This window comes from Leopardus geoffroyi, chromosome E3 (genome assembly GCF_018350155.1).
Source record: "Leopardus geoffroyi isolate Oge1 chromosome E3, O.geoffroyi_Oge1_pat1.0, whole genome shotgun sequence".
Lineage (NCBI taxonomy): Eukaryota > Metazoa > Chordata > Mammalia > Carnivora > Felidae > Leopardus > Leopardus geoffroyi.
The window spans coordinates 35482059-35496271 of NC_059340.1; the positions used below are offsets into that span (position 1 = coordinate 35482059).

The window sequence follows — 14213 nt, forward strand, 5'->3', positions numbered from 1 at the left end:
TGTGTATTTATGGTCCACTAATGGGTATATGGTCGTGATGCTGACGCATAAAAATAAGCATATATATTAAAAAGTATTTGTATCCATGTGTGCATTCAATTAGTTTAGATGCCTATCCAATTGTGTAGATCTGTATGTATAATCATATTATGTAATATCATATATATAAGATATATTGTTTGAATCTATGAAATATAGGGGGATACATAAGAATTATACACATGGCTAGAGAAGTGATTTATTCTTAAAAAGGAAAAATCAGGGGCGCCTGGGTGGCTCAGTTGGTTAAGCGTCCGACTTCAGCTCAGGTCACTATCTCACGGTCTGTGAGTTCGAGCCCCGTGTCGGACTCTGGGCTGAGGGCTCAGAGCCTGGAGCCTGCTTCCAATTCTGTGTCTCCCTCTCTCTCTGCCCCTCCCCCGTTCATGCTCTGTCTCTCTCTGTCTCAAAAATAAATAAACGTTAAAAAAAATTTAAAAAAAAAAGAAAAGGAAAAATCGTAGGGGCGCCTGAGTGGCTCAGTCGGTTAAGCCTCCGACTTCGGCTCAGGTCATGATCTCATGGTTCATGAGTTTGAGCCCGGCGTTGGGCTCTGTGCTGACAGCTTGGAACCTGGAGCCTGCTTTGGATTCTGTGTCTCCCTCTTTGTCTGCCCCTCTCCTGCTCTTGATTTGTCTCTGTCTCTCAAAAATAAATAAACTTATAAAAAAAATTGTTAAAAAGGAAAAATGCTATATACCAGGCTAAGTGCTTTACGTCTTTTACCACAGCTGGTTCTTACAAGAACAGGTCGAGGTGGGTACTATGGTCATCCACACATTATAGATACAGAGCCCGCATTTCATCTAAAGTTGTGAGCTAATCTCCTTGTTTGCTTCATTCTCCATACAGTCTCCGACACTTCAGGCAATGATACGATTCCTGTGAAAAGAATCCTTGGTGTTTTCCTAACAAACCACCCAGAGAAGGTTTCCCCTTTGTGATAATTGGCAAATCCCCTTCTCCAGGCCAGATGCCTGTGGTCAAAGCAGCCATGGTGAGCGACCTAGGCCACCGAGGCAGAGACAAACCTTTGCTGTCCCCCGCGCCCTGATTTTCCAGGAGGGTGAGTAGGACACAGCACGAGGGGTGAGACTGGGCTCTCAGGGGAGACTCTTCAAATGTGCCAACGGGAAGGCTGCTCCTGTTCCCCCCAAATCTGCGTCCCTTAGGACTGCAAATAGCATAGGGAGAAGCTTGCTGTTACCCATAATGAAAGGTCTCAGCATGGGGATGTGAGATAAACTTGGCCCTTGGTCCAGTTTCAAACATTGTATTGAATCCTGAGCAGCTGAACAATGAGAACTTCCTATCCTGCACCTGATGAATTTACACACACATCTCCTGAGTATATAATATAGATTTGTGCACACCTGTGCACACGCACACACGTTATCCTGTAGTGGGTAAGAACCAAAAAGAACAGTGAAAGGAAAACAAAACAAAACCCAGTCTTTTTTTCCAACAAAAATGACTTTTGTATCTTCCCGTTTAAGAATATTATTTGCAGTCCTAATTCTGGACTTCATTGGTGAAAAGCTAATCACAGGTTGTCATGAGAAAGATTGGGAATATGCATCGATATAGAGGTGCATGTAGGTTCGTGCTTGTGCATACGTGCACCCACACACGCATGCACAAGCACATTGATTGGCTCTCCCGATAGGGTCAAGAATCCAGTATGAACACAATCCAGACGTTTGCTGAAAGACAGTGCCTCCCTTTCCAATGGTGGGTCTCACCTTAGGAGTCCTGAAAGCAGATGGGGCCCAGGAATGTGCTTTTGTTTTCCGAGTGCATGAGTCCACGCACACGTGTGTATGTGTGCGTACGTGCGAGGCACAGCGAAGTGCTCCCCAGAGCTCTGTTTACATAAAAAGTGGCTGCGTCCCAGGAAATAGAAACAGCCTTCAGATGCCATCATAAATAATCAAGGTTGTCAGGGTGTTGAGTGAGACGTTGGGATTGAGAGAGTAGTCTAAACTCATTGAATCGTATTTGTGATGCTTTATTTTTATTTTTTAACGTGGAGGAGGTCTTACTGTTTAATTCAAATGCTGTTTTAAGAGAAAAAATACAGGTGGGGTGTCTGGGTGGCTCAGTCGGTTAAGCATCTGACTCTTGACTTCGGCTCGGGTCAGGATGTCGCGGTTAGTGGGTTCGAGCCCTGTGTCGGGCTCTTTGCTGACAGTGCAGAGCCTGGTTGGGGTTCTCTTTATCTTCCTCTCCACCCCTCCCCACCTTCTCAAAATAAATAAGCTTTTAAAAAATGGTAAAAAAAAAAAATACAGGTGGGATAAGGCTGTGACTACCTCCCAGGCGTTGTCTATGCAAAAAATAAATTAACTGTCTGTATTTATATACCAAGCATGTGCATCACATACGGGCTTCTTCTGGGCTTCTTTGCCTATGTCTGCCCACAGTCAGGTGGAGGGTGGGACATGTGTCAAGCATTTGCACCCACCGGGCAAGTCTTTAACAAACCCTTCCGCTTCTGCCATGATTTTAATTTTCTTTACACTTCACGTGAAATGTATATGCTTAGTGTTGTTTTGGAGAAGAGCCTCATTTTGGAAATTCTAATGTTAACTACTGCTTTTGTTATCTATACTTACATCCCCATATTTGGACAGGGCAGGGACTCCATTATAAATCAGCATTTTAGGAGATCATTATCACCCTCCTCACCATGTGCCAGGATCAAACTAGTTCATTAATTTTTTTAAATGAATATAGCCTTCCATACTTTGTAAGGAGAGAATAGGAAGCCCAGACTCAACATCACCACTACGACCACAGCCACCATCACTGTGAGTAAAGCAGCAGAATTTTCGGAAGAGGGCATAAGCTTCAGGGTCAGATTTTCATGCGGAGCCTGGTTCTAGGAGTTGTGAGACGTGACTTTGGGCAAATCATATGATGCATCAATCCTTATCGTCTTTATTTATAAAATAATATCTTCTGGGAACTGACAGAGGGCAATGGAAGTTAGACCTGTACAGCCGTCTACATGAGGTGTTTACGGGAAATTCTTAAGATGGTGTACTTAATATGTCTATGGAGACCACCTGCATTGTGGGAAGAGGACTGGAGAACAAAAGGCAGCCTTTGGCACTCGGGGGTGAGAGTGCTCATTTCTAAAGTTGGAAGCTAGAAGTTCTCAGTGGGCCAAGAGAGACTGCCCCGCTTCGTCAGGAGGCCCCTTCTGGAATGTTGAACTTGCCACTTGCTCACTGCGTGACCTTACACCCTAAGAGCGTACAACGCTGTCACATAGATTGTCTTCTTTTTTTTTTTTTTTTTCAATGTTTATTTATTCTTGGGACAGAGAGAGAGCATGAATGGGGGAGGCGCAGAGAGAGAGGGAGACACAGAATCGGAAACAGGCTCCAGGCTCTGAGCCATCAGCCCAGAGCCCGACGCGGGGCTCGAACTCACGGACCGCGAGATCATGACCTGGCTGAAGTCGGACGCTTAACCGACTGCGCCACCCAGGCGCCCCTAGATTGTCTTCTTTATTCTGCATAACAGTAGTTAAGAGGTAGGTGTTGTCACAATCCTGAATCATGGAAGAGGAGACAGAGACACAGAACTTTGGTTTAACTTGCCCTGGACTGCAGCTAGCAGGTGACTGAATTAGGATTCAAACCCAGAACGGCTTTCAGACCCTGCATCTTGTTTAGTCTTTGTATGTATTAGCAACTTGATAGGGATAGTAAGATAATTAAATGAGATAGGATTAAGATATTATTAAGATACCTACGTGGGGGTAGATGACTCAACACTGATGGTCATAGTGAGCACTCAGTAAATGGAAAGTGTAGGCCTTTTTCTTATTTTTCATCCTTTTTCACCCAAGCCTGCCCAAATTCTATCAATGGCTTGAACCTATGTTTCATTTGAAATGCATAGCTTTTTGGAGGGTACCCGAGTGGCTCAGTGGGTTAAGCGTCTGACTCTTGGTCTCTGCAAAGTTCATGATCGCATGTTTCTCATGGTTTGTAAATTTGAGCCCCATGTCGGGCTCTGTGTCAACAGTGCAGAACCTGCTTGGGATTCTCTCTCTCCCTCTCTCTGTCCCTCCTCTGCTCACACACACTTTTTCTCTCTAAACAAAAAAATAAAAGAGAAATGAACAGTTTTTATTGTTGTTAAGTTTATTTAGTTTTGAGAGAGAGAGAGAGAGCACGTGCACAGAAAGGGCAGAGAGAGAGGGAGAGAATCCCAAGCAGGCTCCTCACTCTCAGCATGGAGCCCGGTGCAGGGCTCAAACTCATGAACCGTGAGATCATAATCAGAGCCAAAGTCAGACATGTAATGGACTGAACCACCCAGGTGCCCCTGCTGTGTTGTTTTAAATCAAAGACATAAAAAAAAATTTTTTTTTTTAATGTATATTTTTGAGAGAGAGACAGAGAGAGAGAGAGAGACAGAGTGTGAGCAGGGAGGGGCAGAGAGAGAGGGAGACACAAAATCTCAAGCAGGCTTCAGGCTCTGAGGGGTCAGCAGAGAGCCCGATGCGGGGCTCGAACTCACCAACTGCGAGATCATGACCTGAGCCGAAGTCAGACGCTTAGCCGACCGAGCCACCCAGGCGCCCCCAAAGACTGACATTTCTATGCTGGGGAATAGCGCAACTTAGTTCTGTTTCTTTTTAAACATCACTGGTTAGTCTCATGGACTTGTCTGAAAAGATGAGAGAGAAGGGAAAGCCCTGTGAGCCAGACGGCCAGCCCCTGTTCCCTAGGCGCCTGGGTCTGCCAGGGGCATGGGGCAACCTCCTGCTCACCAGGGCAGCACCACCCCCCTACCACTACCCGCCGTGGTTCTAAGCGGCAAGGCTGTGCGTGCAGAATTTACCGTCCGCCGAACCCACACAAGCACAAAGACTCAGGACGCCAACTCGCATGTACCTTTTCAGACTAAGCTTTTATTTTTGATATTACAAACCAGTTTTTCTTTATTCACAAACCACTGTAAGTGATATAAACACTAATTTCTAAAGACAGATATACACATTTTCTGGGTTTGCAGATTGCGTGATGTGTGTGTTAAGAAGTCACTATATGCCACACATGATATTAATCTTTTTTTTCCATAATTCATAATAGCAATAGTTATTTAGATAAATGAAAACATTCCAAATAAATACTGTTTAAAAAAATCCAAAATGTCTGTTTACATCTCTGACATACATTTTTAAAATGACTTATTGGCATCTTGGCAGAGTGCCTGGGCAGAAGGTTCTGTAACATCATTTGGCACTCACTGTTCTAAATGATTTTATTAAAACTACATACAGTCATGGGGAAAAGTACAGCTCATTGATGGAAATCAAAACTGCAAAATAATTTTACTTTAACCAACACAGTTAAGAATTCTATGTTTGTGATTCCAAATACAATGCAAATTCTGGATTTTGACATCCGAGGCAGTCGGGAGAAAGCTTTGCAGACTCCCGAGGCCCCCTGCTCCTTCCACCTTTCTCCCCTCTGGGGCAGGATGCCGTAGCATTTTAATAAGCAGTTTCCTTTAACCCCATCCACCAGGCACCCACTGTCCTAGCACTGCTCTCCAGGTGGGGGAATAAGAATGTCTCTGCGATGCTATAAAACACCCCCGTGGCCCCTCCCTCGCCCCCCCCAATCAGGCTGCCGCAAAGAACATGTTACATGCTTCTGGCTGCTTAAGCGGTTCCCCCCCTCCCCCTTCTCTCTTTTCAAGATAACGAGACTCTGTCTTAGATATCGAAGCTACAGAAACTTTGTTTTCAAATCTTGTGAAACTTTATTGATGGTTTAATATCCAACCAATCTTACTGCATGCACGTAGGATGACCGAGAGGAAGCTGGATCACAAACACTTTTTTTTTTTTTTTTTACTTTTTTCTTTTTTTTTTTTTTTCTTTTTTTTTTTTTTAAGGTTTTGTTTGGTTTTGTTTGAAAGCAGAGTTGTTACAGCGGGTTGGCAGGTTCACAGCGGTGAGTTGATAACTTACTGAAGTGCGCGCCTGCACGGGGCCGGCACTGAACACGTGAAGGTTGAACTATGGCGGCCAACTACCCGGGCAGCTTGCCGCTGGTTTTTTTGTTTTTTATTTAAATACAAAAAACAGGAAGACCCGTGACAGATACCCCAACTTAGGTTAACTTTTGTAAACAGGACAACATGGAAAGAGTTCAAACAGAAGTACAGACAAACTGCAATTTTTCGGCTGTGTCACTCTGGCCCTGCTTCACAGGCGGGGGGACTTTGTTCTTCCGGGATGAAGAGGGCGGGCCTATTGTTTTTGTTTTTTTGTTTTTTTGTTTTTTTGCTTCCTTCTGACAAGTGTCCTGGGCCTTGGAGACGGAACTAAAGATCCTGGTGTGAGATAATTGTTGGGGACCAGGAAGAGTAGGAGGGCAGGATCTCACGGACTGAAAAATTGCAGTTTGCTCACACAACACGGTCATGTTTCAAAAAGTACCAAGCTGATGAAAATACCATGATTATCTCTACTCAATGATTGCAATACTTGTAAAATGCTTCTATAAATCCGAATATGATTATCATGTAATTCCATAAAAATTATACATCTGTCTCTAACAGTTGTTTACTAGGCTAAAACTAAAGCTTCATAGACTGTTTCTAGAACTTAACAACTCCACTGCACAGATGTAAATTTTATACATTTTTTTTTAACTGGTACAAAGGATTTAAGTTTTTATTACTTTCTTTTTTTTGGAAAAAAAGAAAAAAATAGAAACAGTGCTTTTTATCACCTTTTTATTAATGTTATTTTTTCCCTCCCATAATATAAAAGTCAGCAATGATATCAATAATTTATTATACTGGAAGAAATATAAAAAGAATGCTTGTTGATGGCCTAACTAGCAGTTTTTGCCTAAATAACTAGCGGCTGGTTAAGAAGCTGAATACTGCCGGGTGGAATGGTTTAAAGGATGGGTTTGTACAGCTTCATTCAACTTGGATGCAAAAAGTGCTTTTAGAAGCACCCCCTTAATAACAGAACCTTTGGCTTGAACTCAATGAGCAACTTAGAACTGCTGATATATGATTGTTGGTGCAGTGGGTCATTTAGATTGATCAGTTACTATATATTTTTTTCCTTTTAGCCCAAATCCCAGTCCTGATCCCCTAAGACCCTCCCACCCTTCCCCGTTCATAAAATAAAATAATGCAGATGCAGTAAAAAAAAAAAAAATGACTACTGTAGTCACTTACACTCTTCCCAAACAGCTGATAACCCCAGTAGCTTGATATTCAGCATATATAATTCATTTACATGATATAGCACTCTGGATATGGCCCTAATCCAGTTTTAATTCATAGCTAGCATCTCTCTATTTCAACCACAGAAAAACTCCTACAGCCAGCAACCAACTACGGAACCTTCAGAAATTAAAGACCCACAATATTAAAATACACAGAACAAAATATCTGAGGTATAAGATAAAAAATGTAATTTTTTCCCTCTTTTTTTTTTTTTTTTTTTTTTAAATCTTTAGGGCTGCTAAAATGATGCGTTACTGCATGTATTGCAACACCCAGGCCTCGGAAAGCTTCCTTTCTCCCCACACTGGAAGGTTTTAATGGTTTTGTCATTTAGTATGGAGCAAAGCGGTTGTATCCCCCTCGGTATATACTAGCCTGCAATGAAGAAAGAACGAGACCCACATCATCAGCATGGCTCCTAGTCTTGGCATCAGTCAGGGGTGCAAAAGCATTCTGAAACAAAGCAATTTGAGGGGTGTGTTTTTTACATTTTTCCTTTTGCAACACGTGCGTCATCAAAAAAGACTAATGTGAAAAATAGACACTCAAAAACAACCAAAATGGAGGCACCCTCTACCCGTCCCAGCTCATTCTTGGCCAGTCCTGACCTCCCCCAACAGCTCCTTCTAAAGAAAGGTCCCTGCAAGACCAAATGCGCTCGGCCAGTCCTGCTAGCGAGAAGGTCTCTGACACAGGCTGGACAATGGAACAATTGGCCCCTTCTCTCCTGGTTTGTTTGTTTGATTCATTACTATGACATTCTGTCAGGAAAAGCTCAGTCTACACTCAAGAGGCTGAATATAGACGGCTGATTGGATGCAGTAATTCAACTCTCCTTTCCAACACATTCCTCAAGTGGGCTAGGTGTTGAGGCAGAGTTGCTGAATGCAAAATCAGGATGAAAATTTAAATCAACTGCTTACTTGACTTGGCTCAACAACCTGGATGGAATTTGCTCTTGAGAGGGGAGTTTACAGATGAATTGCTTGATGTAATTGAGCTTGTACAAAATAATATGTTTCCAAATCATGGCTGAATTTCTATGACCAAGCTCCAGTGACTCGTCTGGCCATGGCTTTAGATGGCTATGAGGTGGCACTTAGCTATTTGCTTTTTCTAGAAGTATTGGCGATTCAAATGAATGCCTATGGGGATTTATTTTTAGGATAAGGACTGATATTCTTGACCCCAAGCAGAAAACTGCATGCCAAAAGCTTTGTAATGATTGCATACGCTCTCACGTGATGGGCACGTCTTACTGTACTCAAGAGTTTTAGTGCATAGAAGTTTGAACAAGTACAGGCAAATTCACCCCACCCTCACCTCCCATTTTTGCCCTCCCCCCCCACCCCTCCCAAAACAAAAACCCACCCCCCCCCCCAAAAAAAAAAAAACAAAAGACAACTCCCAAACCCAGCTGATTCCTTCTAATTCCTTATGTACTAGGCACACACACAAAGTGTGCCCCTCTCTCTATTTTCTTTCCTGGGCGACTATGACTTTAAACATGAATTGTAATAGGGGAGGAGAGGCAGTCAGATTCTCAGCTGCCTGACAGCAGAGGTCTGGAAGTGTGCAGCTTAGCTCCTCTGAAGTCTGTGCTGGGGCTGGAACCTTGGGGCTATGTGAATGAGCAGCAAGGGAGGGAAAAAAAAAAGAAAAAAAAAAGTTCTGCATTGACACTGCATTCTGTTAGTGATGGATTTAATTATCAAAATGACTAATTATTCCATTAAGGTAAGTGCTCTGCTAGGTGAGACTTGCAAAATTAGAAATATAATAACTTACATGCACTACATTGCCAAGAAATTAAGACATTTATCAAGTTTACCGGGAGGATTAATGTGGCATTTTAGCTGCTGTTAGCACAAGAGACAAATTCAATTAAGGGGAAGTGAGAGTACGTCAACCGTCAACCCGTAGTAAGGTCCCAGCTGGGGGAAGGGAAGGGAAGCAGGAAGAAATGAGGAAGAGGAGGGACTGGTACTCACCATGGCACCAACGCTGTAGGTGGGGGCTGGAGCAAGTGTGTGGTGGTAGGGGTCGGCAGCATAAACTCGTCCGTAACTGAAAGGAAAATGCAGGTGAAGATTAATCCATTATATGCTATTACAGCGTCATGATAACAACCATAAAATACAAAAATACCAAGACAGTGCAGAGGGGCCCTACTCATTTTCAGAGAGAAGCCCGTCCGTGCCCAACACATTCTTCTGTCCATTTAACCTTGTGTGAGATAATATTCACTTTCCTCTCTCTCATTGAACCATTTCTACACAGGTCAATCACAGGGCTACCGGGGAGACTGAGGCAGGCAGAGGAAACAACTTGAAGGAGTGGTTTCAAGAAGCCCAGCACCCACAGAGGACATGTTACTCTCAAGAGAGACCGTCTTTTCTCCTAATTCAGCTGCTATCGATCAGGCGAGACAAGGTGGATCACAAAGGGTAAAGTGGCCTGGTCTGTGCAGTTAGGGGCCAACATCTCAGAAGAGGAAAAAACAGATGTACTGAAGAGGAGGATCCTTGAAGGGTGTGTAGGACCTTTCTGCACCACACGGGAATTAGTCTGATTTGATTTCGATACTATCACCCCAGATCGTCTACCTTATCAATCTCTGGTCAGGTTCTAAGAAGGGACACATTTCAGACAATGTTTCTTGATGATGCGATCTCATCTTTGAGTTTTTCTATACCTTTCTCCCACCCTCCTTCCTCTACTTCTATGCCTTCTAGCACAGGCTTTGGAATATAAACGAAGACAAGAAGGATGCCTACTGTGTATCAGGAACTGAACACAGCAACAAATCAGAAATTAAGATTCAGAGAGTTTAGGTTATTTGCTCAAAGTCATAAAGCCAAACAGAGTCAGGACTGATCCTTTAGTTTCTCAGGGCAACCTGGATGCTTGTTCCAAGGTGTCAAGAACCCCTACTTGAATGACCTTCTAAGTATCTTCTTTGAGACAGTTTGAACATTGGTCTTTTGGTAATGATCAAAGCTGAGGTGCAGGTTAAACTGGGTTAGGTTCCCTGGAAGCACAGTCTGAAATGGAGATTCTTGTGCACATGCCTTGTGGAGGAGTGCTTTCAAGAGGAGGACAGAGAGGTGAGCAGGTTGGAGCATGAGAAGAAAGACGTAAGGATGTGGTCTGGAGACCAGCTTCTACCTGATCCTGCAGAGTTGATCCTGCTTGGGGGCAAGTGCCTTGGTTTTTAATGCCCATGTAAGGTAAGCATCATCTGTGGGCCTCCTTAAGGAATGGAGGGTAACTTCTGAGTTAAAATGACTCTTGGGCAGTGGGTAGGTCTCTGAAGGAGGCAGCAGCTGTGTGCTATTACCAACCAACACAGCAGCTGGAGGATGCACGTACTGGCCACTAAGCGGGATCTGTGCCAACTATCAACAGCTTATGACTCTTGGCCTTTGCTTTAAGGAATGAAGGAACAAGGTAGGAATAAACGTCTGTATTATCAACCTTAAGCTCACCTCTCAACTTTTAAAGTCTCATTTGCATTTATTGTTATTCCTTTCCTTTCCAATCTCTTCCCCATTTTCCTTCCAGTCATCTTTCTCACGGTAGATGGATAAGAATGTACTGATGGGTCTCATTTAGTTGCTCACATCATGGAGCCTGGGACAATGGGAAGAAGCTGGGGTGAAGGTCCTTTAACTCTTAGGGTCTGAGTTAGACCCCAAATGAGAAAAAAAAATTTTTTTGATTATACCAAATTCTCATTACAAATGTCTTATTCTTAAACACACCCTGCCTGTTTCAAAGGGCACTGAGCTCACATGAGGCTTTCTGCTTCAACACTGTGGTCTCCTCATCTTCCAAAGCAGTGACAAGAATGGATGTTTCTTTTCTGAGGTGATTCTCTCAGGGAAAGTAACGGTCAACCCCCTCTTGCTTTTCATTTTTTGGAACACCCTTGATTGATTTGGCTCAATCAGGTGACCTTCAGTCAACAATGCTCTCTGTCTCTGGGAGGAAGAATGGAGGTAAGTCCAAGACAGAAGGTGTGTTAAAACCAGAAGAAGGATGACGTTTTTGAAGAAATCATATATTCATGGAGGTCCCTCATGAAAGCTGGGCCTCTGCCCACGTAAGTAGAAGTAGATGTGAACAGGGGTCAAAGGACATGATATATGACTGACGCTGATTTTCATTTTGTGAGAAGATAGTCTGTCATTGGTCTAGAGAAAAAAGAAACTGCTAATCGGATTATTTTAATGCACTTTCACCCAGGAAAGCTGGTTGTATGAACAGGACATAAAATGCAAAGATAAACTGAAAAGCCTTGCTCTGGCAAAGCATCATTTTCATGGGATTTCTTCAAGACGAGTGTGAAAATGCACATTTAGAGAAATTATTTTTTTTTGTTTTAATTTGGGGAATGGTTTTACTGTGGCAAAAATTTCCTCTTTTGGGGAGATAATGTATCCACAGTCTGAATGTTTTCAATGAGAAGAGAGCTCCCACCCTTGCCCTCCACATACTTTAATGGTAAATTCTTTTTTGACTATAACACTGGGCACAGCTTCAACCTTTGTGGAAAACCCAAGGTAACAATTTGGCAGCATTCTCTTCCAACGCAGAAGAAAAATACAGCAGCACTGAACTATTCCTCGTAAATGAGCAGGCTCCTTTTCTCCTCAGGGTGACCTCTACCTTCAGAATCCGATGGTTTTATTATGATTAATAAATTTCATTTCCACAGAGGAAAAGGGACCATGTCAGCTCAAACTGAAAGCAGGGAGGCTTCTTTTCAAATGCTAATTTCTAAACACGCCCTTGTGTGACACTACAATTTAGACACAAGGTTATTAGGGAAGACGTGGACTTGAGCACTACTCTTGCAGCAGAAATACCAGGCACGTCAGCGACCTGATGTCCTCAGAGCTGGCTAAGCACAGCCCAAAGGAAAAATGGCAATTCCCAGGGACCTCAGTGGGAGTGATGGGAAAATGTCTTACGACTGCCATGTTACGACCAACCTGCTCATATCCTCACCCTCCATGACACCCATCCCTGGCCAAAGTAGACAATGGTACAATCAGGTCATGATGCTCTCTGTGTCCCCACAATGTATCCATCAGAAATTACAGATGAAATCTTCCATGTGTCCACTTTGCTCCCTTCATGTCATCACCATCTTAACCTAACCCATCAGTGTTTCATCAGAAGCAAATCCACAACAGCCTTAAATCTTGTCTCTGTGGTTCTACTCTTGCCTCTTCAAACCACAAGCCATTTGTATCTATAGCTAACAAATCTACTTCTATCATATTCTATCCATCCATCAGCCATCTAGTTAAATATAAATCTAAACACATCACTTCCCTGTTTAAAACCCTTCAATGGTTTATAAAACCCAAATTTGCATGTGTTGCCCTGCCCCTCTTTCCATCCTGTCTTATCTTTTCCTATCCACCCCTTGCTCACTGTGCTCCAGGCACACTGGCCTCATCACTGCTCCATGAGCACATGCAAATTAATTCTCTTCTTACCGTCTTGGCACTTGCCCACCCTTCATGTAACATAGCAAGTCTATAATAATTTTGTTTACTTACCTCTCTGATTATTTACCGCCCCGCCCCCCCCGGAATGTCAGCCCCATGAAGGTTGCGTCAAGTCTATTTTGTTTGCCTTTTTGTCTCCAGCATGTGCCAGAGAACTGGCCACAGTGCAGGTGAACAAGGGGCCAAGCCAATGCCACTGCGTGACTACAGGCAGCAAGAGGGAGGGGAAAACAGGAGAGAAGTATTGTGTCAGCAGCAAAGAGTCTTCCAGATAGGCTTTCTGAAGATACCAGGTCAGCTGCTCCCAAAGACATTCAAAACCCTAAGACACTCAGAAGAAAAGTTTCTGGGGAGTCTGAAGATACAGAGTGTGTAATTTCACATCACCCCTGAGAGTTCACAGAACAGTGGCCAAGTTGCCATCAAGCTCATCAAAATCCTTCAGGGAAAAGCCAAACAAACAATGGAGTAAGAGATAACAGCTTTGCTGGTGACTTCACCACAGCTTGTAGCCATGCCATCATGAACCTACGTTTTTTTGACCTTAGCAACAAGTGAAAAGCAGGAAGCCACCCATGGTGCTAGGGAGAGGAGAAGGCATGAGACAAGAAAGCCCAAGGTCAAGTTCTGCCTTTGCAATGTCCTTACTCAAAGACTAGGCAAATCGTTCTCCCTGAGCCTCATTTTCCTGTTCATAAAATGGTATTGTTGGGTTTGAGGCCTGCCTACTTCACAGATGAAGTGCATGAAAAGAAACCAGGTACATTTTAAAGCACTCTACCGATACAAGAGATTGTGATGCAGGGGATCAGAGTCCGAGTTCACCAAGCCAGGCTCTCTCTCCTGCCCAGATCTTGGGTCTGTAGAGGCAAGGGAAGGATTCTATTCTAATATGATCATGTGCAGCTCTAGCAATCAACCTACAGATACTTTTGGAGTTAAGCGCTACCTAATTTAGGAGTTACAGAGGCAGTTAAAACTGCTGCATTTGGGCATAAGGTTATGTTGGAGAAAAACAAGTAACAATGCTGCCCACTGAATGGGGAACTCAAACTGTGTAGGTTGAAGTGCTTTGCCAATTCTGTTGAGAGATGCAAATATTACTTATTATTAACATCTGAATCTCATTGAAACAAGGGGGATGCTAATGAAATACAATAGAGCTGTGCTGGTACCACACCAGCATTCTAAGAGTGAAGTGATTTTCTTACAGGGACATAGGAAGGACACTAATTAATTTCACTGCCTGTATTTTACTCTCTCTCTCAGTTGAGAGCCTTTATACCCCTAGGACCTTTGTTCTTCCTGGAGCATCACTTCTCCATGCCTTTGGTCCCAGAGATAGCTTGGGGAAACCCTGGGGAGCAGAAAGGT

General features: G+C 43.3%; 1 protein-coding gene across 28 annotated transcripts in view; it reads right to left on the reverse strand.

The window, feature by feature from the left end:
* Positions 1–4949: 4949 nt before the first annotated feature.
* Positions 4950–14213, reverse strand: part of RBFOX1 (RNA binding fox-1 homolog 1) — a 2066775-nt gene continuing 2057511 nt past the window's right edge. For 6 of the 28 annotated variants that reach the window (XM_045461768.1, XM_045461754.1, XM_045461744.1 and 3 more), the window contains 2 exons: positions 9309–9384; positions 4950–7770 (listed from right to left, as the gene is read on the reverse strand). In XM_045461768.1, coding sequence (XP_045317724.1) covers positions 7648–7770; positions 9309–9384 — 199 coding nt within the window. In that variant the 3' untranslated portion in view covers positions 4950–7647. Of the gene's footprint in view, positions 7771–8705; positions 8939–9308; positions 9385–14213 lie in introns of those variants that run through there. The other 22 variants (XM_045461762.1, XM_045461765.1, XM_045461764.1 and 19 more) reach the window with 9 other exon arrangements.